The 24,645-nt window shown below is 30.1% G+C and overlaps 3 protein-coding genes across 3 annotated transcripts; 1 reads left to right on the top strand and 2 right to left on the bottom strand.

Annotated features, from left to right (window-relative positions):
* Positions 1-2,223: 2,223 nt before the first annotated feature.
* LOC132943448 (succinate--CoA ligase [ADP-forming] subunit beta, mitochondrial) lies at positions 2,224-5,985 on the bottom strand. The gene is made up of 9 exons (XM_061012453.1): positions 5,826-5,985; positions 5,357-5,631; positions 5,123-5,285; positions 4,928-5,030; positions 4,084-4,248; positions 3,875-4,018; positions 3,642-3,802; positions 3,369-3,488; positions 2,224-3,279 (listed from the first exon to the last, which is right to left on the bottom strand). Exons 1-9 carry the CDS (start codon positions 5,886-5,888, stop codon positions 3,115-3,117), a joined length of 1,359 nt encoding a protein of 452 aa, XP_060868436.1. The 5' UTR covers positions 5,889-5,985; the 3' UTR covers positions 2,224-3,114.
* A 3,569-nt stretch (positions 5,986-9,554) lies between these two features.
* LOC132942871 (ATP synthase lipid-binding protein, mitochondrial) lies at positions 9,555-13,639 on the bottom strand. The gene is made up of 5 exons (XM_061011548.1): positions 13,483-13,639; positions 12,977-13,066; positions 11,874-11,987; positions 11,687-11,792; positions 9,555-10,052 (listed from the first exon to the last, which is right to left on the bottom strand). The coding sequence occupies exons 2-5, from the start codon at positions 13,019-13,021 to the stop codon at positions 9,889-9,891; spliced, it is 429 nt and encodes a 142-aa protein (XP_060867531.1). The 5' UTR covers positions 13,022-13,066; positions 13,483-13,639; the 3' UTR covers positions 9,555-9,888.
* Positions 13,640-17,849: 4,210 nt separating this feature from the next.
* LOC132943262 (juxtaposed with another zinc finger protein 1) lies at positions 17,850-23,112 on the top strand. The gene is made up of 5 exons (XM_061012170.1): positions 17,850-18,718; positions 21,766-21,954; positions 22,023-22,134; positions 22,204-22,332; positions 22,411-23,112. The coding sequence occupies exons 1-5, from the start codon at positions 18,619-18,621 to the stop codon at positions 22,700-22,702; spliced, it is 822 nt and encodes a 273-aa protein (XP_060868153.1). The 5' UTR covers positions 17,850-18,618; the 3' UTR covers positions 22,703-23,112.
* The last annotated feature ends 1,533 nt before the right edge of the window (positions 23,113-24,645 follow it).

The raw sequence follows: 24,645 nt of genomic DNA, 5'->3' as shown, positions 1-24,645 counted from the left end.
AACCTGCAAAATATATGATATTGTGCGGGATACTGTAAATCACGTGACTCGTTAGGTAGGTATAAATAGGCCTTCGGGGCTATCATGGTCGTCGGATTCGGGTATAAGAACCTCATGTCCTCCTCACTATATATGGTCATTATTATAGTCATTACAGTCTGCCGCGGGCCGTATATAGTTTTAACGAAAATTTTAAACCACACGTTCACATTTATAATAGGTAATATGATATATCGTTTAATTATTACCAGATCAACATAATTATATACGCGCGAATTTCAAAAGGATGTTATTGTCTGTCCGTTTGTTGGCCGGCGCATTCACACGAATTTATTGTATTCTTATGTTTTTGAGTACCTACCTATAATATCGAGTAAAATATTAAAATCGCTCGTCAAAAAGGTGGGCAAGTGGTTGTCGTCATACAGTAGGCAGGTTACAATAGTGGGTCACTGTATAGGTAATGGATGATGTCAAAATTTAATTCAATGATGTAATTGCGTATTGTATATACGAGAAACGTTTCTGAGCGAAGACAGCCTATGATATTTCTTAGTAGGTATATTTGATGTTAATATTGTGAATAAACTATAAAGTAATTTATTTACCAATTTACGTGAAACCTTGTTTTAAATTTTCGATTCTTAGCTATAAATGTCGAACAGTGTTAATACAAAATCATTTTTAAATTTGATAAATTTTGTCAAAACTCAAACTTTAAATGCTTATAAAAAAAAATTATGCCTATATATTTTTAATATTTTTCAACTACTATTGTAGTAACAATTCAAGTATTTACAGTACCTAATTCGTTTTTGAATTAGAACGAAATAAGCTTATGAAAAAAATTGAGTTTTTTATATTTTTAATATTTTTCAATTGCCATTGTAACAATATATTAGGAGCCTTATATTAACTTTTCAAGCTTTTTGACCCAACGGGCAACGAATGACATTTTATTGATATATTTAAAAACAAAAAAAATTGGGAACTTGAAATGTCTGTAAATAGTTCAAATCAAGTCAAATATTTTGTGGTGTAAAGGAAATGCTTAATATAAACATTCAGTGAACATTTCGTGTATCTATGATCGTTTGTTTTAGAGTTATACCAAAAAATTGTTTTATTTTTACTTAAAAATTCCCGTTTTCTTTAATTTTAACCCCCTAAACTTTAAAGTACCAACTAGATTCACTGCTGTTGAAGAAAATCTAAGCATTTTTACTGTCCTAAAAATAAATAAAAAAATAATAATATAATATAGAATAATACTTTTAGAGGGTATAACAATAATGATTTGTCTAAATATTGTCTTAATCCCAAAATAATTTAATATCCATCTAAATTAATTAACCTTTTTTTTTTTAAATCGGATAGAAGTTCAAATAATAATAAAATATGAAATCAATAGATCAAACCCTCTCAAAAGTTCAAAATATTTTTCTCTATAATTTTTGTAATAGGTGTCTTTACTCAGCAATTATATTATATGTAAATTCGTTTCATCTATGTTCCATGGGTCTGAGAGAAAACAGATCTTTATTATTTTTGAACTCCTTTTATAAAACTTAAGAACATTTTATTGAAATTGAAATTTTTTGACCTAGCAAACATTTTTTATTGATATTTACGTAAAAAAAATTTTAAATGTCTATAAATAGCTTGAAAGTCAAAATATTTTTGAAAAATAAATGTTATATTGTAAGGAAAATGGCCATATAAAAATTTGGTGAAAACGATAAGTCGGTATCTAAAATTATTTGCTTTTGAGTTACTACAAAAAACAAAATCAATTTTGTCAAAAACTGGTTTTGTGTAAAAATTACGGTTTCTTGATTTTTTCAGACGCTTTTGGAAACTGAGAATTTTCTATTTTTACATCTCAAAGCTACAAGCTATTTTCAATTTTATACCAGAAACCAACCCCAAAGTGTTGAAGAAAACATAATTTCGACCACTATTCATGTGTACATAACATTTTTTTTTTTTTAAAACAATTTTAATGCCAATACATTCATCACTTGGGATCTAAAACAAGATTTTTTTATTTGAAAAATAAGCAACGACACCGGTAGTGACTATAAGAAAAGCCTTTACATCAGAGTCTTAGTTTTCAATTTGGTAGTACCTATATATGATTTTTCTTCAATATTGCCAGTGTATAACTTCTTTTAGACCTACTAATATTCCTAAAGAAACAAACATTCAAAACATTATGACCCATTAATCATAACAATTATTTATTATTATTTAATATTTATTATATTCACGACAATTTACAATAATTTCATGTAGAATTAACAACAACAATAGTAATAATAATAAGGTAATGGTAGTCTAAGTATCTACAGCCATTATCATTTATGTTTAATTATACTTAATTAAAAAGATACCTAAACTAGCTTAGCTAAATATAAGTAAACTTTCATTTTTTTCTTAAAGGAACAATTTATGAAATACACACAAAAATAACATAGCATGCAATTCACAACTGACTATAAGATTAACTCTATAGCATGAACATTAATTTTTTTATGTGCATTGTCACTTTTAAAGCTGTTAGTATGAATAAACCTTTACAAATTGTATAATTTAAGGAGACTTTCAACAGCAATAATACTTTCTTTTTTTTCATTTTAAAATAAAAACCACAATGAATTGGTTTAAAATCATTAATTAAATTATGTCACAAAATTAAATCAATAGTAACACTTAATCATAAAGGTAACTATCATACAAAAGAACATTATTAGTATAACTTTTTAGAAGTATAAATTATTTATAATACTATATAAAACAATTAGTCTGACAAAAAACAACAAAAGAAAAATATTGTCAAAACAATAGCAATTCTTATCATGAATTTTTAAGAGTATAAGAAACCAAAAACCATTTAATTTAAGGGTGTCCAACAATTAATAAAGTAATAAAAGAGAAATGTTAAGGCATATTTATGTCTCCTTTAAATAATTTATTAAAGCTTTGAGTAAGAATATAAAATGTATTATACTGATCAGTTTTGTGTAGTAATTAGAAGACAAATGTGCAATAGACTTTGAGAACAAGTATTAGTTAACATATTAATAATTACTGGTAGATTATTTAATTTATGTTTTAGATAGGCATTTCAAAGTTGACACCTAAGTGTTGTTCACGAGCTAGATTCACAATTTCAGACAATTTAACTGCCAAACGAGCAGCTTCGTCTAGATTGTCTACTGGTAAAATTTTCATACCAGAGTTAGCAATGCGAAGTTTTGCTTCATCTACATTTGTACCCTATAAGTTAAGAATAAAAAGGTTAATATCTATTACATCTAAGTGTAACAGTAACTATTAATTATGATTTATGATAATACAACTGATACCTGTAGACGGCAAATGATCGGTACATTAAGATTCAACTCTTGAGCTGCCGCAATTATTCCATCAGCAATGATATCACATCTCATTATTCCACCAAAAATATTCACCATAATAGCACACACCTAAATTAATAATAAATCTGATTTCAATTTTTTAAGTTAATATTATTACTAAATAAATACAATAATACATACATTTGGCTATTAATTTTTATAATTGTTTAATTTTATTAGAGAAAGCCTTATTTATAATTAGTAATTAAACATAATTCATACTTTAGGGTCTGATGTGATGATTTTAAAAGCTTCTTTCACTTGAGAAGCAGTAGCACCACCTCCGACGTCCAAGAAATTAGCTGGGAATCCACCGTGCAAGTTAATTATATCCATAGTAGCCATTGCCAAACCAGCACCATTTACCAAACAACCAATGGTACCTAACAGAATTATAGTCGAAAATTGAATAACAAATGTTGATATATAATATTTTATAGACTTTAATTACTTACCATCTAGTGCAATATAGTTAAGATTAAATTTGGAAGCTTCTACTTCTTTTTCATCTTCTTGAGTCCAATCACGCAAATCAAACAATTCTTTTTGCCTATACTCTGCATTGTCATCAAATCGGAATTTGGCATCCAAACAATAATCTTTAAAAACAAATTAACATGTTTAAATAAAAAAAAAAAATTGCTTAAAAAAATATTTTACTTACATCCACCAGTTGAAATACTTTCAGCATAAGGATTAACTTCAATTAATAAAGCATCTTTGGTAAGAAATAAGTCATATAACTTCAAAATAACATCTGCAGTTTCATCTTTCTTTTTAGTCAATCCAACTTTGGTAATCACATCTAAGGCCAGTTCTCTAGATATGCCTAAAAAAAATAAACATAAACATATTATTTATCAAAGAAGCTAACCATTAACTTAAGCCTTTATTAGAGATTTAAAAAGCTAAAACTATTTATATACTTTGTTAGTATTACTGAATATTAACATTATAATATGACTATGAAATTAAGGTTCTTGTCCATTTTACTTAGAACTAAGATATCTTCAATCATTAAAACTATAAATTCACTTAAAAAACCCATACCCTACTTATAAAGTACCCCTACAATATAAGTAAATTATATTTTTAAATTTGAATCATATTCAATTGCATTCTAGTATAAATAATAAATATGTATAAATTTTGAATAAAAATATAATCCAATCCACTTTGAACCTAAATACAAAGTTTATGTTACAAATACATTGATTCATAATCAAGATTATTATCTGTATACTACATAACTAATTGACCTTATGGGTTAAATTTAAATGTTTAAACTGTCTTAACAATCATTTTAAAATAAATAACTTCAATAACAATGTTGTTTTTAAATTAAATATATGATATTATTTTAGATTTATTAAAATGTTTATTATTATTATTTTTCTATTTTTAAATAGATAATATTTAATGACTCATTTCACAATTGAAAAACAAATTAATGTTAAAAAAAAAAACACGATATCAACTTTAATTTAAATGTAATAACAAATGATTACCTTTTGTAATATCAATAGGCATGTATAAAATTGCTTCAGGATTGTCTTCAGCAACTTTTTCTATGTTTACACCACCCTGAGAAGACGCTATCAAAACTGGGCCCTATTTAAAATAGGAACATTTCATGAATATATATACACAATTAATATTTCTTATAACTTGACTTAATTATTTTAATTGATTTATTCACTTACACCAAATGCTCTTTCCATCATAACAGCAAAATAAAATTCTTTTCTAGCATACACGCGTTCAGCTACCATAACTGCATTACAAATTCGGCCTTTCTCTCCTGTTTGTTTTGTGATCAAAAAATCTCCTAACATCTGATCTGATACATTTTCTGCTTCTTCTGCCCTGAATTCATAAAAATTGTATTGTATTCATACACATCAATATTATTATCATTGGGTATAATTGTAACTAACGTGTCGACCATTTTAACACCGCCTTTGAATCCTTTTTTGAAATGACCTAATCCTCGACCACCGGCCAACACCTGAGCCTTGACTGCAATGTCTGTGAGTCCCAGGCTTCGCACAAGTTCGGCTGCCTCCTTACCAGTCTTGGCCACCCCAAACTTAGGGACAGGTATGCCAGCACCTTTCAGCAATGAATAGCTGACGTGTTCATGAACATTGAGGTTGCGACGCTGCTGACTGTTATTCCATAGAGGGCATGCAGGCAATGACGCTGCAAAAAGCTATTTAAAAATATTAAACGTTAGACAGACATTGATATCATATTGAAGCAGGATGCCAATTCATTGTTGCTCTGGCTAGTCCAGAGCATCTCGTATATTTACATCTAGACCAAACTTCAGGGATATTTGACTTTAGTTGCCCATTGAAAACCCTTCAAGAGGACCAATACTGTAACTATCGTTGATGAACTTACCTTGGGGCTTTTCTTGCCCAACTTTTCCAGCATATACGAACTTTTAGTGACTAAGTTAGTCATGGTAGCTTTTGGTTCGGAGTGAACGGCAGAAGTGACAGGAGAAGTAAAAAATTGACAGGATTCCTTGCCCTTCACTCTTCGGTAGGTGAATAATTTTTTTTTTCATCGATTGGCCCAAACGGCGAACACCACTTGTGATAAGAATTAGACAGTGGGGGCTCGTAATCCGACGAAAAATAATAAAAAAAACAAACGTCGAAAACCACTGCGGTAGAAGTAAGAGCGGGAAATTTCAAAAATTGTGTCATTTCATTGTGACCGCAGTCCGATCAAAACGACACTTAAAACCCACAGCTGTACAATCTTGAACAATTTCAAGCATAGTCAGATTCGAGAGTTAGGATTACAAGTTTCAGAAATACTATTTAGACAATAAGTCTAGTAGGTACGATTTTTAAACATTAAGAAAGCTCACGGATGTCTTTAGTATCATATATATAGGTATAAAACTAGTTCGTATTAATATGGTCTTTACGAATTTACTGTTCACTGTATTTAGTATTTAATATTTTATTATAAACCATAAATAAAAACAAGTACGTCGAGCCCAACAAGGTTGAAGGTATACATTTCTTAAACGGTTATAATAAAAAATCAAAAGGGATCGTTGACATTTTACGAATCGTGAAACATAATGTTGTTCTTCTTCACCTTTTTCCAAAATTATTTTCGATTCCAAAACAGATATCTCATGTTTAATCTTAAAATAATGCAAATTAGTATTGTTTATAAATCTTGCGTAGGTAGAAAAAAATCCTATTTTTATCGAGTAGAATATCGTATAATTTTTTAATTACAAATTACCCATTTATACAATGTACTCTTGGGCTGCATCAGAACACAATTCTTGCTCAGGTAAACGATCTTTTAAAACGAATAGTTTCTAATCGTTCAAACTATTTGTACTCGTTTATATGTTTAATCGCAATGTATAATAAATTATTTAGGTCCTAACTCCTAATTATAAGTGGTAAATCATACGGGTATACAGAAAAAGAAAGCAAAGTGATAAATGATTTATGATACCTAATACTAAGGCTCTAATAATGAGACTCTATATAAAGAGCCCTACAATACTATTAATCACGATTTAAGATAGTATACTATCTTAAATCGTGCTATTAATACATTTAATAAAAATGCATAATTTATTAGTATACAAATACAATAATAAGCTATCTAGTTTGCACTGTTATCAATATTATTTTATGATGTCAAATATGGACTTAAAATTCTCCGTTTAACCGAAATAGGACAGTAGGTTGTCTGAGATCACTGTTCTATAATGGACAATGGCGGCGGACGCAGATAGTAGAGGGGTAAGGGGGCTTAGCCCCCCAATAATATATACATATTATGTACAGTGTTTAGTTGTGTGGAATTACCCCCCCCCCCATCTCATTGATTGTATGTTAAAAATGTCAGGGCCCCCTGAAATTCTAATAGATTTCCGCCTGATTCACGGATGCGTTAAATTTAAATTCAATGATACATTATGAATCTTTCTACACCAAAAACAATATTATGAGGTGAGACTAACAAATAAAATTTTTGAATTACAACTCCTTAGGGAAGTATGAATAGAACAGTGGCGGCGCGATATAGAATTTTTGGGTTAGTGTTCCCATCTATAAACTGGTGGGTGAGGTGTGATATACTGGCTAGAGGTGTTTCGGCCTTTGGGCCAAAACTTCAAATGTGTGGGTGGGTATAAAACAAACACAATGCTGTCCCATTTATAAAAGAAGTTCACGCTGCCACTGTGAATAGAATATAAATTATTTTTTCTTTTCTTGTGCAGATGTATAATGTGAGTCTTTGAACTTTTTCTGGTAGTACATTGTATCGATTAAATACTTTTGGGAATTAAAAATTGAAATTGTATATAATCAAAATTTATTTGTGATCATATTTTGTTATTGTAGTAAGAACTAAGAGGATTTATGGAAGTTTTTTTTCTTCGGGATTAACTTATTACGGGCACTAGTACTATGATGTAGTAGAACAGTACATTGCGATTTGGCCAGCCTACTATTAAAGGCAAGCCTACTTTTGTGTTCAAATCAAATTAAACATTTTCTTCTAGAAAGTACTACTCAATATTATAATTTGACACAAATGAAAGCCAGCAGCAACAAACGGTTATGTTACATTGAATATTTGTAGAGCACGTATTACAAATCTACAGGAACAAATTAATCAAGCATCAAAACTTATTCAATCATTGGATTTGTGCAAACCTTTTGAAACCATAATTAAGGAGTAGTTACTAAGACATAATAAACACTTGCCTACAAGTATTTTAATCTTGTAATTAATATCTTTTTAATTGCTTATCAATCATATATATGTGAGAACATACATATTATGCAAGCATTGAGTAATATAATATATGCATGCAGTTCAGAGTAGGTATTTTTATTTAAGCTTGGTCTGTTATATAAAAATACATTTATAAATGTAAATTCCTTCAAGTTAATAATATAATCAATCAGCTTTCTATAATTGTATTTTTTTTTTTGCGATTTACTGTTTTATATAAGATATTAAGATATATAATTATGATATATAAATATATATTTTGTTATACTCGAGCAGTCTTAACAACAAAAATGATATTGACAAAACCATGAATATTAAAAAGGAAATAGATGAACAAAAAAATCATCATTGACTGCTAAAATTTGTTAATTATTTCATTTAAAAATTGAAATTCTATAAATACTAGTATGAAAAGTATTTATTGTAGAAGAGAAGTTAATCTATGTCTGTATAAAAGTAAATTTTCATTATTTTAATTATTATTCAATTATTCAAATTCAAAAAGTAAAATATCAATACATAAAAATCTCATACAAGCCTAGATAACCTTCTTCTCCTCAATTTGTATAATAGGTGTTCATACTTTAATGTCACCCAGTAAGCTATATTAATGGAAATACGAAACAAGTTCCAGTATTTGACTAAAATTCAAATTTGTAATTAGTGTAAAGTGCTGCGGTTACTGACATGTGCTTGCACGTTCTGCTCTGCTATTCATTTTATACACACTACAGTCACTCACACTAATGATTAGTTACTTTGCAAACATTTACAAAATCCACATGCAAAATAATAGAAAATTGCCTATACCGAAATCATTAGAAATGGTCAGTATTCATATCCCTTAACACGTTGAACACCAAAGTTGATTTTGCATGCGCATTGCGCATGCCAGTGGCCAACATCATTTGACATCACACGAGTCACTAATTGTAAAATTAGTAGATTTTACGGTATTGTCAATACGGTTATGAATGTCCTATAGAAATTTTAAATATGTTCAGCTATAGCCACCAAAAATTACTTAATACAAAATAGGTTACTCTATGTCAACTACAGGTTGACACCGGCCATGGGCGCCCACCTACTTATGTTAACTACGGGTTGACATTGGCGTTTAACTTGTTAAGATAGAAACTTTAAAATTAGAAGTATCAACGTAATTAAAGAAACATGTATATTTTTTTTAAATCTTTGTATATTACGTTTTATATAAAACATGTAACATTGTTGGTACCTAAAGCCAAAACTGATAACAGCAAAAATTTTTTTATTTTAAATTGAGATAAAATCACCAACAGATTCTAATAAAAAATGTCAGTAAAAAAAAAAGGAATAAATAAATGGATTCTACAATAAGTATTTATTCTATTTATATATCTGTGAAATAAACAAAATAGGAAAAACCAAAAAAAAAATAACAGTATTCCAACCTAGGCATTTAATACGTCTACAATATGAGGCAGTTCCATAAACACCTAAGTGCTGTCTTAAAGTTATTATCTATTTCATTACAGGTAAATTCCCTATCAAAGTGTATTTCACAGACAACAGTCTTTCGCAATTCTTCCGGTCGTGCCAATTTTGAACAGAATTAAAAAAATTCTTTGTTGGTTTTATGTTATGGGATGTTTTTTATTTTTTGCTTAATGAATGACGAAAGACATCGTGAGACGACTTAGAAAGCGAACAACAATAAGAAAGCCATCATGAGACAGAAGAGACCCATGGCTTCAGACAAAGCAAATCCCAAAATTGCATAAGAGAAAAGTTGTTGTTTGAGTGATGGGTTACGTGCGTAACCAATGATTAGGGAACCGAATACTGTTCCAATTCCAGCTCCTAAAAACATAAAAATAAACAAAATTAAACACTTTATCACACTCTATCATATAAAAATAAAATAAATATAATCTGTCCAGCAAGTGTCGTCGCAGAACCACCGATAATTCAGTCTGCGAGACAGAGTATAAGTAAATAGTTTCATTAAAAATAGTTAATAAAAAAAAAAAAAACCAGTGCATTGAACAAACCTTTTAAAACATTCGTCTACGAAATATAAACAAATAAAAAGCAATTAAAAAAAAATGCTAGCCTTAATTTTAGATGTTTTATATCAAATTTTGTGGGTCAAAATTCTGAATAGTATTAAGGTAAAAATGTGAGTCAAAGCTTTTAATGCTTGCTAAGATCATATTTGATTTAGTACTCAAATAATTTAAACAAATCAAAAAGAGAAAGAAAAATTTAATTTAAAATTATGAATAATAAGATGTAAAATGGCTGTTCAGGATCATTGAATAGCTTAAATAGCTAAACTAGCTTTCAAGCTAATACTGATAAGTTTTAGTTAAGTTGAAGTTTTTAAAAAAAGTAACAGTATCTAATAAAACAAAATTGTATAACTTACATTTCCTGCACCATGCTTCAATCCCTTGTACCAATAAAACAATCACAATTCCAAAACTAAAATATCATGCAAAAGCTTAAAAATAAAATAGCAATTTTTTTGAAAATAGCAAAAGCTTAGTCATTACTTTTAAGTAATAGAACTTCTTAATAATAATGACAAAAATAGTAAAGAATGAAATAATATAAAATAAAATTGAAGGTTTATCTTACAATATATAAATTATACTCATACAAAAATTCTCTGATAGAATTATAAATAAGATGAAAACTATTTTATTATAATGACAAAATAGCATATAAAATACAATATCACCAATAAAACTTAATTATGGCATTTACAATGGAAATATAGTATTCAAATTAATTTGTAGTATGTAGACTTATTCTTTTAACTAACAAATAAAAAAACGGGTTCCATCTTAAAACTATTTAAAAGTTAATATTTAATTTATCTTGACATAAATTTTCAATGGAAAATCTATGGATAATTGATGAGTAAAATACCTCTTGAAATATTAAACCACATTTCCATTAAACACCAAATAACAATAAAAAAGTAACCATGATACACATGAGGCCCATTGCTTCAGCCAGAGCAAATCCTAAAATTGCATATGAAAAAAGCTGCTGTTTTAATGTCGGGTTACGTGCGTAGGCTAACATTAAGCAACCAAATACCACTCCGATTCCCATACCTGTGAGGATGAAAAAGTGTCAAATGTTAGGGGAGAAAATAAATGGAAAAGATGGTTGCACTAAATTATATAATTGGACCAATAAAAAGTAGAAATTAATATGTTGAGCAATGCATAATAAAATGCATAGCATATTATGTTAAAGTAAACATACAATTTTTATTCTTATTTTAAAGAATTTTGAATTAATAATAAATATAAAATTTTATTAAGCATCCCATAATTTTTAATAAGGTACATACATAATAAAATTATGATAAAAAAATATAGGTTTGGTAAAAACTCACACAAGCGCAAACACCATTTTCAAGCAGTTTATGTACATGTTAAAAAATTATAAAAATAGTTTATAATTGTTAATTTAAATACCTGATCCAGCAATTCCTACTGTGGCTGCACCAGCACCAATAAACTTCGCAGCAGAGTCAATATCTCTTGACACAGCTGATGTCTGGAATCCTCTGACAGCATTTACCTGATTTATTAAATAGAGATATTACTTGTTATGAATTATGATCAAAATTTAATTTTAACGACTTATAAAAAGTTATTTTACCAAGCTTCCGTTGGAAATAATGGCACTGGGAGTTTGTTGGTTTTGTGTGCTGGGTCCATTTGAAACAATGCTGCTAATTGGCCTGACAATGGATGCCCTGGAGTTGGAGAGGATCTAAGAATGAATAATTTTAATTTATTTTTTAGGGTGATGATCAATATCTAATACACTTATGCCGGATTGCTCAAAACATTTAATGTATCAATAGTGAGCTAATGGTCCCTTAAACAAGATTTAGTGGCCCGTGATTGGTCCATTAAATTTAATAAATTGGTTATGCAACCCAGCATTAATATGCTACTTTAGATCACTTGTATAATATGTAATATTCTATTAAACCTAATTAAGAAATTAAATCTTCAGAAATATATTTTTAATTCGGTACCTAATTCAAATTTAATATTCATCAATATTTTTAATAATTTAAAGTACTGTGTAACAATTATAAATGTACTACTTTTTTTATTTTACTATTTACATTTGTGTCATTGTAATAAACTTAATCTTTAAGTGGGTCTGCCATAATATTTCACCTTAATTAAATGAACATGATATGTATGTGTAATGGCAACTAACTTATTAATTAAATTGGGAAAAATAGTAAGTGTCTTTATCTATACTTTTTCATTTATGTATTCATATAATACACCAAGCATCAAACATAAAAATAACTAACCAAAATTGTAAGGAATGTTGAGACCTTAAATTTACAATGTGTTTACTTGATAAAAAAAAAGGAAATTATAAGGTAGCTATTACAACAATTGTTTTTTTTTTTTTTAAATTGAATGTTTGAAAGAAAAATATTTATGTAATTATATTTAAGTTCATTTAAGTTAGGTATCACAACAAATAATACAAATAGATCCTAAATTAAAGTGTTTAGAGACAATAGGTGATGGATACTTAAGTTAAAAATTTTGTTTAAAAGACTAGGTATCGTCCTTGCAATCACCTTCACCCAATTACTGCTCTTTAACCTCAAACCAACCCTATTTTTGAGACAAGATGAAACACACAATTCCTCTGACACACGGTAGTACCTTACTCTAAATCAATCGATCTTAAATTAGTGTAACCCCTTATACCCCTTATATACTTACGGCGGAGCGGACAGCGGGTGCGACGGCTTTGGCGAAGGAATACATGTTTGTATGTTTGTAGATTTGTTGCGGGCTAATGGAGTGTTAGAACTGAAATCATAAAAACACACGGGCACACAATTAATGAAAATGTCCAATTAACCTCGTGCTACGGCCGATTTAACCTTTGGCAAGGGCAAATTTGGAGGGGGCGGCGGTTAAGGTAAAACGACAGGGTGGGTGGAAATGCGCTGCGAGAAATCCTACAATCCAGGTCCTAGGAGGGTGCGAGCAAAATTTCGTTACGACGGAACGGAAATCGAAAAAATGGTAAAGTCCGGTTTTTGCCGACGAGGCGTGACCCGACTGGTAAAGATGGCGGACGGCGCGGATCGGTCGCTGCCTCACCCGTTGGCGTTGGGCAACGGTAGACGCGATAGCCACGACGCGGTGTAAATCAGTTGAGGCCTGCGATGCGTTTTCGAAAGATAAAATATAAGCAAAGATGAATTTGATGTTTTACTTACCGATCGCGGAGCCGTACAGACCGGGATGGATGATGCGAGACAAGCGGCGGTGAGAAAGAATGACAGACAAACGGGACGGATAGACACGACGTCACGGATACTATGCGAGTATGCGACCGGGTCGTGCGACATTGCGGCGGCCCGGAGTACAGCTCCGCGGTCGACCAATGGGAAGCGAGGGCGCCGGTGAGTACGGCAACATTGGAGATGCGACGGACGAAGCCCCGACGGCCGATCGAACAGCTGAGTACAGTGGTTACCAAAACTGGTGACGACAGGCCGGCCGGCGGGCGAACTTTTGAATCCGCGCGCCATGAAACCCGTCCCGCCATTTTTCAAAAAACGACTCCTCAGACTATAAAAGTTGATAATTTTTACTTTCTTGATTTTTAATCAAGTAAGTATGGTAGTTGAAATGAAAAAAGTCTGAATTTCTATTAAACAGGAACATAATAAAGATGTGACTCAGTAATGATGAGTAGGTGGGTAATTTAGCTAGCTTTAATATAAAATATTAAATATTAATCAGATAGATTTGATATCACACCCAAGCGGTATAACCACTTGTATAGTTGTATCCATAAAAACGTCGGCGTGAACAGTCCCAAAATTTCTATTTTTTAACTTTTCTCCTAAACTATGATAGCTAGAAAGTTGTTTGATAACTCATTAAAAAGGGATTATCAAATATAAAGTAGATACTAAATGTGGAATTAGAATTTTTTTTAAAAAATTATTTAATTTTTCACGGATAAAAAAAATAGTTATTTTTCGCTAGATTATCATTTAGCGAGGTTGATTTCTGAAATTGAAGAACGGATTTTGTTGTTTGGGGTCTTGTTAGATTCACATTGGCTAGGAGAAGTGCAGTGAAGATTTTCAGAACTTTATCTCCAATCGTTAATTCACTATAAAGCTTTAAAGCTGAAAAACATCAAAAAAACACCCAATAAAATTTGTTTTTAATGTTTTGTAGTGAATTAACTGTTAAGGATAAAGTTCTGAAAATCTTCACTGCACTTCTCTTAACCAATGTGAATCTAACAAGACCTCAAACAACGAAATCCACTCTCCGGTTTTGGAGATCTATCTTACTAAATGAAAATGATGATGATTTTTTGTGGGACTGTTTACACCGACATTTTTCTGGATTCAAATTATTATACCACTTGGGTGTGATATCAGTTAATAAATTTCTAAAAATTAAATATCAAGAAAGTTTACATGCCGATCCCTGACTTGGCAAGCATTTTTAGTTTGGTTTTGTACGACCAAATCGTCCAATTATTGTGTGATGTACTATTTTCGTTACTTAAAGACGTAGTCTAAATTTAATAATTGATACACATTTTTAAACTAAAACAAATAACCTGCATACACATTGCTTATATAGTTTATAATATTATTTATAAAGTCATCGCTTTTAAAGTTACTATATTATTGAAATGACAATTGACAATAAACAAAACAATTACAATATTATGTTGAATTTTATTTTAAAATAAAAATTATTTTAAGAAATCATGTTGTATTTTACACTTTATATCACCTATCAATCTGTCATCGTGGTTATACTGTTTAATCGTTTTCACCTTACTGGTTTCATCACTTGTAAGTTGTGATATTATACTTCTAAATATTTAGGTCCACGAAAATACCGTTTTTAAATCCACATACAGTATACTTTTAAGTTTTAACTATTATAATTTAATCCAATGCAAATATAATATCAATAAATTTGAAAAGTACCTAATATCAATTTATCCATAAAGTATTGACCATTCGTCAATGTTTTCTAAATTCTGATTTATTTTACATTATATATAGACATATACAGTATACAACATATTGTATATAATGATATTTTATAATTTGTGTTTTATTTTTTTTGGATTGATACGTATTGATATTGAAGTGTCGAAAAGTTAATAAATTAAATATCAGTCAAATTATTATCTTCAAATACCGTATTAATAACAATTTATTGTTAATTGGATAAATATTTAAGATTATATTATATTTGAATTTAACTGCCAAATATGAAATAAGTACCTATTCTATATCTGGAAATTGTTATAATAACTTATGACTTATAACTAATAGGTACAAATAACAGGTGTCAGGCACATAACTATAAGTCACTAAGATTACAGAATTAGGGCACCCTATAATTATGGCCAATATTTTTCTTGATTGGACAATATTTACTTACCCCTCCCCATAAAAATAATTAAACAATAAGTATATATACAATATAATTTTAAATTCTAAATTGAGCTTGAGCATTAAAATATTTATTTTTATTACATTTTTAGATTGTTATAGTATGATACTACATAGGCGCAAATAGCGTTTGGGATTTGGGGGAGGGACTAAAGCCTTACTTTGATAATATCGAATAAGCTTAAAACAAAATGTAGGACATTTTTGGGGGGCTATGGGCATTTTTTTGTGGGGGGCTTAGTCCCTAAAGCCCCTCCCCCTATTTGCCTTTATGTGTATGAAATGTGAGAATGGTAGGTAGTAACTAATAAGTAATAACGCAAGGTTTTTAAGAAGTCTACATAAGTCTTTTCAGTATATTATAGTAAATAGTAATTATGAAAGTACAAAAGGTATTAAGATGTGACGACAAGTGACAACCATAACAGTCAACTGAGTAGGTACTAAAGAAAATAATAAAATAGATACATTATTGTCATTTGTCAATATTATATGTTAATTAGTTAATTAAAACAGGTAATTTTGGGATAATAACAAATATCACAGTAGACGTTTTTAAATATAATGTTTAATTTTTATACTTAAACTCAATAATTATTTTAGCCTTAGGTATTTCTGATTTCAACAATATATTGGAATGGACACTGGTTAGTTAATATTTTGGTTTGCCTGGCCGTTCCTTATATAACTGCGTGCCTGAGTACATACGTGATACGTACATAACTATAAGCTAGCTGTAAATTCCTTATTCCCAAAGATGAGCGCCTTTAAAAACAATTTTATTGCAAATGTAATAGTTTCTTTTTTATAAATCTAATTTTGGATAATCCTACCAGGGGCAAACGCAAACATTTTATGTAAACAATTCAAAAACATGTAAAATGTAATAGCAAACACTCATAGATTTTTCGATATTTATTTGTTCGTATTTTTTATTAATAGGTACATAATTTATTATAAAAATGAAAATTTAACATTAAATATAGGTAATTATAGGTAGGTAGGTACGCAGATAGGCTGTAGATATATTTTGTTTGTATTGTAATGACTTGTAAGTTAGAAAAACTCATTTAATTCATTTTTATTTTAAAATGCATTAGTAATTACTAATTTTAATACGTATATAATATACATAATATTTGTAAAATGTTTGTAATTTAATAAAATGCTACATGATGAATCCACGGTAGCCATGTTCGTTAGTTATTTTGCATTTTAAAATTTCAAAAATGCAATAAAAATTGTAGTAATTTTATCTATTTGGGTACTATTATTTAAAAAATAAAACAATATCAACGAAACCGGTAAAAAGGCTATAATAATTTACAATTAACAAAAAAGTTCTCCTGACTTATTCTGTAACCATATTACCATAGTCCATAGTATGTTGTTGGTAGGTTAAGGCGTTAACTTTATGAGTTTTATTATGATATATATACACTACGCGTCTACGCGTGCGCGAAGTTAGGTATAATAAATATCTAATGAAGTAATGACTAATATATAATCATATACTGTATAATATTGCGTGTACCTAATGGACAATTATACAACTTCTGTTTGTGTTTATGCGGTAGATATATATAGGTACTGGTTTAATATTCTTCAAATAATACCTACTTATGCATTTTAAATACTATATGATTTCAAAATATGTGCACATTATTGGGACAGTCTGTATTCGTTTTAACTTTTGATTTGCAACATATATTATAAAGGTGATACCTATCAGCGGTACTGCAATAAAGTTGTACAAGTCGTACCTACCTACTGTAGTCGTATACTGTATAATATTTCAACTTGCAAGAATATGTCTGCGATATTTTAATCAATCGATAAAAAGGGTCACAGTGTTTGCTAGTAACGTCTAGTACGTCATTGAGACATAAACGCACGGTCGTATATTTTATATTTTCGTAAGTCTTAATCTAAATGAATAAATTGGCCTAAATTATTTGTACAAACCATCATTGATGATAATATATCGTACATAATACGTTAAACAGCTTTATCTATAATCATTAGTCACTGATGATAGAAATATACGATTATACAGAGTCGAGTAGTTCAGCTACCGAGGTCACGGGATCGACTGATCTACGTACCTATAAATATTATATTTAGTATGCCTATGCTATGCGATTAAAGAAGTTTCGTAAACTCGCGGTCGCGAATCGTTCGGATAGATACCTATAGTACAGTTGTATATTATAATATACGTTAAGTAGTACTTGAGTCCTAAAAAAATAGTAAAATAATGTAATCACGAGAACGGCGTTGGCAAATAGCAATAATAAAAATAATTATAGTATAGGCATTCGATTTGACCGCCGCCCACCCATAGTCCCCACCGACGGCGCGGTACAGCGGTTGCGGTACACGTTTCAGCAGTGTATCGGTTGAGGTCACCGCGACCACCAGTGAGCCCAAACTGCGAAACGTCACCGCGGTTACGGTAGTTCAACGTCTCTACCGCCAACGGCTTTCGCAGACCCGAAAAGGACATAATATTCGGTTTACACAGTATTGGGTTTTCGTCGAGAGAGGTGCCGAGTTCTGCCGCTGGCCGACCACGACCATGGACGTGCGGACGATCATCGACCCATCAGCGCGAACGGAAACGATTTTCTAACTACCAACGACAACGTCGCCGTACAAATATAGATCTCGGCGGAACATTGGCGCGGACGACGATCGACGACCGCTGCGGCGCTGCGCGGGTTGCTCGGGCGTTCGCGCGGCAGGGCCACATTGGAAAACAGCTGCCGCCGCCGCCCGTGATTCTATGGTGGGCAGGGGGAGTAGTGGACCGCGCGCGCAGTCAGCTAGTCGGCAGTCGCGATCAGCTGATAATCACGCAGCTCTGTTAACACCCAGAGACCCTTGTGACTTTCGTTCAGCTGCTGGATATAAATGGCCGTATTCCTGTTAAACGAATGTAAATTCAACAACTGCGGTTTGTGCTTCAAAAACCTTTACGATCTCATCCAGCACATCGAAGACAATCACATAGGTAAAAAAAAACAAAACCATTTTCACCGCTTTCCGCCGTCGGCGCGGCGCGAACGTGTTCCTAGGCCGGCGACCTTTTTTATTATATTTCTCGCCTCTACGCCCGTTTTCCTTTCCCTCCCGACCAGTCCGACCGCCGCGGTGACCTTTCCGTGCCGAGGACCGCGCCTCCGATGCCCCGTCGGTAGACTCGTGTGACCCAATTGTGCATAGATTTAAATTTAGATCCTTCCCCCCCACCCTTTGAGAAAATAAAAAAATTCTAGGTCCCCACTCCACCCCGGTGTGTTGTGTACTACTATATTTTTTTTTTCGACTTGGCCGAGGCCCCCTGTTTTTTTGTTTCTTATGCTCTTTAGCCCAAAATATGAGTTTCCGTCCACCGTCTTCTGTGATGAATTTCACCAAATCATTAGATCAAACCCTCACCCGGTTGCATTTTTGTCTGTTGATTAATATTAGCTACGAATGCATTTTATTTTCACTAATGAAAAATAAAGTACCTTTTAAAAGATATTTTCAGGCATTTATTTACATACAAGTTATTGGAGATAATTAATTTCTGAAGGCCATTTATTAGTTAAATTTATCAAATGCAATTAAATTTATAGTTCTTGTTAATTTAATCTATAATGTTATAATGTTTATTGATAGCTGATCACATTTGTATTTCATAATCTTGCAGACATTGTAATATGTTATACGACTACCGGTATTTCCAAAATAATTTGCACCATCATTTAATTAGTCTAAATGCAAACCCTAGTAAATTAATCAGTTATCACAATAAATTACTTTAGGTTTTATATTGCTTAAGATCTGTTATTTTTAAATTGCTTATTTTAAGCCATTAAATGTACCTATATTAAAGAAGTATTTATATAATATCAAGATAAATGAATAGCTAAATTTTTTTAAAACACAATAACTTGTATATGATCATTAACCTATGATCAAATGTTAGTTACTTCCTTTATATTTAAATTATATTGTCCTATCTATATATATATAGCAACAATGATCATTGGGTACTGTTAAGGCAATAATGAAATTGCCCATTTTATGTAGGAGTTGATATTATTTCCTAGTCATTTTAATTGTTAACTTTGTAATACCTTTACTGTAGCTCAAGTTAAATTTATAAGAAAAGGAAGATAATATTAAATATCTTGAATTGTAATATGATGATAAACTTATTGAATTCATATTAACTACTTAATTCATATTAACTATTTGTCAAGAATAATAAGAAAATTCTTTTATATTTTCAATGATATGTTTGATATGTTTGATATGTATGTACAGAGGTAGTTATATTTAATATGTAATCTTAAACATACTTTACACATACTATATTTTTTACGTATCATTAAGGTATACAATCTATTTTAGTATTTTTGTATTTGAAATTGAATTCTGGCATTTCACTTATATTAGTGATATTAACATACTAGAAACAACTGTCCAATGTCTATTGACAATCAAGTATATTTTTAATAAACCATAATTTAGTGACTATGTTAATAGATAGTCATTTGATGAATGCACCTAAATAATAACTTAGGCACCGAATCGAAATCCTATCTTAAAATATTATAAATTCTTAATTATAAACAAAATTACTTGTAAACTTACTTATACCTACTAACTTATACCTAATCAATAATGATGTTATTTATATATTATGCATCTTTAAATGTAACTGTATTATATATTTTTTTTTAAATCAAACTACATTTCCAATTACAAGCAATAGCAATACGTAACAATTTAAGTATTTAGGGCTGTTTTTACAATGTCCGGTAAAGCATCGGTTAACGCTAACTGACTGATAACAGATTTTATTACCGGCAGAATTTGGCTGTTTAAGTGTCGGCTAACTTTAACCGTACATTGTAAGAAAGGCCCTTAATTTGTTTACTTTTGTATATATTTTATTTTATTTATTTATTCAATTTTGTTTATTGATCTTAATACAACTTGGCAGTAAAGGCTATTACTTAGTATATTTTATTGGTTACAGACAATAAATAATTATTGTTATTGTTAAATATAGGAATTTATATTAAAATTTCTAAAAATATGAATATTGACTACGCATGACTACGATAGTGGCTGATGCTTTTTAGGCAATTTAATAATAAAGGGGAAACAATTTTTTTATTTTATTCAAATTTATTTTCACATGAAAAATTAGTAAACCTACTATAGAATTTTTAGTTATATACTTTAATACTAGTACAACAGGCACACGTTACCTATTGGCTATTAGTAACTAGTCTTACATTTCACTTTACAGTTACATTTTTGAAATCCTTGTGGTCCAGGCTAAACATGCTGCTTCCTGAAGAGTTCTTATTTTTGTATCTAATGTACTTTATAATATGGAGTATCATAGTTGTGAGCATAAGGCAATCCAATGAATGGAGTACTGGTTTCGATAGCATGGTGACAAGGGGGATGCACAAAATTGGAGCGTTCTCTTGCTGAACAGAGTATAGACTAACTCATCAAAGAGTATAAAAGTTGGATAGAAACATTCATAAAATTTACTTTATAACATTATCTACAATAGCTTAGAGAATATTTATAATTATAAAAATTCCTAATTAATTACGGCAATGTTGTAAAATAAGATTCATTTCATTCAAAGCATTTGGGTAATTTCTTGGAAAATGTTATCATTTCCTAAATTATCATCATAAGTAATATTTATTATTGAAACTATTTGTTTTAGATAAATATAACATTAAAGCTTACATTTTATATATTATGTATGTACAAAATGATGACACATCTCCAGTCTAAAAATGTAATTTAATCAAAAGCTAAAATAAAAATTAATCATAATAGGGGAGAGTTCATTCATCAGTTAAATATGTACAATTATAATATAATATACTTATTAAATTTTTGTGATAGAGTTAATTGGGAGTTAAATAAATATAGTATTTCAAGTTTATAACAAGACAACCATCAACTAATGTATTATTAATATTTCGGATGTTTAGATTTGTATAATATTCATTTGGATTTAACACATAATAGATACTGATCCTAAACCGATTGAGCTGATTGATCGCACTGAACAACAATGCTTGCCGCTCAGTTGTGTTATGCGGTTTTTCAGCGAGAATGTAAACAAAACCGACATCGAACCAGCAGAACCGGTCATTCAGCCCAAAACCAGTATTTTACCACCAGCACCCAACATATTCCATCGACCATTAAGAACTGGTAATTTAAAAAAACAACAATATCTTATGTGTATGCATTTTATTATTTAACTTTGCACTATTTCTTAGGTTATGAATCTGATAAAGGAGAAGCTGAAAATCTTGATCATATTGGTGACAGCAGTGACTCATGGTCTACTACATCAGATGCAATCGATGACGCTCATAAAAATGGTTCTAAGTAAATAATAAACTAAATAACTAACATTATAGTAATTAATCTGTTAATAATAAAATGGTTTGTTTTTAGTTCACAACAGAAAGTTAAGATTGAGCAGCCAATAAGACCATTTGCTTGCCCAATTCCGGGTTGTACTAAAAGGTATAAAAATGTTAATGGAATAAAGTATCATGTTAAAAATGGACATACGAACGGCAAGTAAGTTGTATAAATAATTAACAAATTCTTTTTTAGTTTAGAAAAAAAAACTCTTATACAAAATATAAATTGTTTTAGAGTTCATAAGAAGTACAAATGTCACTGCGGCAAAAGTTATGTGTCTATTCAAGGACTCAAATCGCATGCAAATGGTATGCATGCTGGCACCAAGATGACATGGCTAACAATGCACAACGGTGAAACTATTCAGGTGCCTGCCACTCCACTTTCACCTGATACTGTGCCCATGCGTGCAGTCACGTTAAAACACGTGCCACGCACCACTGCAGATGCAAACCTGCCACCTAAAACATTAGTCATCACCAAACCTCCTCCGTCCAACATTGAACCTCCCATTGTTGAATCATAATAATAATGCAGGGGAAGTTTATGAAAACCGTATTCCTATATAGTAAAAATTACCAGGAGTTCCAAAAGTCAGTCGTCATATTTAATGTCTTGTCGCTTGATTTTTTTTTTTTAATTTGAAGTAATTATTTTAGTTTATTATACTTACACAAACATTGTTTGTTAATAAATAAATAAATAAAAACGAATGTTTGAGTGTGTAATATTCAGGAAATATGTTTAGTACTGTCTTGTGTAGTTGGATGTCTAGGACTAAAGCATTTTTAAAGCTTGTGCATTCGTATTTTATATTTTATGTCGAGCTGTGTATAGTGTATGTTACCTTAAAGACTTGATTTCTGTTAAAAGAGTCAAATATTGTTAACAATAAAGTTATATATTTAAAATAAATAAAAAATTAATAAACTGTTATTTGAAATTTGTGTTCTTATTAAAAGATTGTTTAATTTTCAAATTCAAAAATTGCAGGTAATTTATTTAAGTGATTTCCTTATATGTCTCCTATAAGTTGTGTGTGTGCACATCAATATTTTAATATTAACGTTGAAAAGTTCCATGACTAAATATTTAATATCTTCTGACTTGGCATTGCATGGCTCGATGCCAATTTGTATAATACTTGAAAGATTTTCTATCTGTAAGTTGATTGTTGTTTGCAATAATTAATTTTATATTCAAATGTACCTTTTAATCAATCAAATAAATTATACAGATTTAACATATTTTCGTAATAAACCTTATTACATTTGCTACAATTGCATAGTTTTAATAATTAGTCCAAGAATTAACCTTGTGAGCTACAAATTTAAATAATATTTTAAGAACTGAAATATACTAATTATTTCATCACATCATATGATAAAATAAATTCCCTTACCTACTATGTAAATAAAAATCATATTTTTCTATCGTTGAAACATAATAAATATTGTAATTGTAATATTATATTTAACAGTTTGAGTACAAAGTGTTCAAACTACTCATACTAATGTTATAATAATTACATTTTTTAGATAGAGTAATAGTATCATAATATCATGAAATAAAATATGTTTTTACTTTTAATTATTCAAACAGAAATATTATAGATATGAAAGCCACAAAAACGGGACTAAATTATTTTTACCAATTAAGATAATAAAATGATTATAATCTAAGTCTAACATATTATTGTACTGTAGCCTGTAATAATAAGGCAAGTATTCAATATTATACGCCAATAATTGCATTACATAACTAGCTGATCCTGTGCACTTCATTGCCCATTATTATGCCTACTCCATAATATGATTCAAACTTTGTTCAATTCGTTATTATTTTAATATTCGGTGTAACTGTGTAAGTACCTAATGGTGTTCAAAACTTAAAAATTGTCTTCTATTTCTATTATAATCTATAATAACCAATGATAACAATTAATTTAACACAAAAAAAAAATGTTTGATTTCCATCGACCATCTTGAATCTCAAAATACTAGTGCAAACGCCACTTGAAAGTTTAAAATGCGAATTTTGGAAAAATTTTTCTCATTGCGAACCTCGCGATGTGCGTACGTGCAGAGTGTATAATTTCCAACTATTTAAGTTTCAAAGTTACACCAAGGTCGTACTTGTAGTTTTTACTTAATTCAACCTATATCGCTTCTACGGTGGTTTTTGATATAGCTGTATAACCAGATTTCGCCCGGGACAAGATGACCAATTAAATATTAATAGGTACAAATTACGGCGTTATATTGGTGTATCTCGGTTTTGGTGCACTTCAGTCCTCGGTTCAGATTTTATAGCTCTTGGTAATATATTTCCGAACGTAGTGCAAACTATAATACTACCTATCTAAACTTTCCTGATAACTCTAAGACAATCTCTGAAATTCGCATCGAAGTCTGAGTGGTTTTGAGTGTGTAAGCAACAATCATAGGTATAGAAGAATTATTTTATAAA

This window comes from Metopolophium dirhodum, chromosome 4 (assembly GCF_019925205.1).
Source record: "Metopolophium dirhodum isolate CAU chromosome 4, ASM1992520v1, whole genome shotgun sequence".
In the NCBI taxonomy this organism is placed as follows: domain Eukaryota; kingdom Metazoa; phylum Arthropoda; class Insecta; order Hemiptera; family Aphididae; genus Metopolophium; species Metopolophium dirhodum.
The sequence above is the reverse complement of the archived record's forward strand: the minus strand, read 5'-3'. Positions and strand labels throughout refer to the sequence as shown.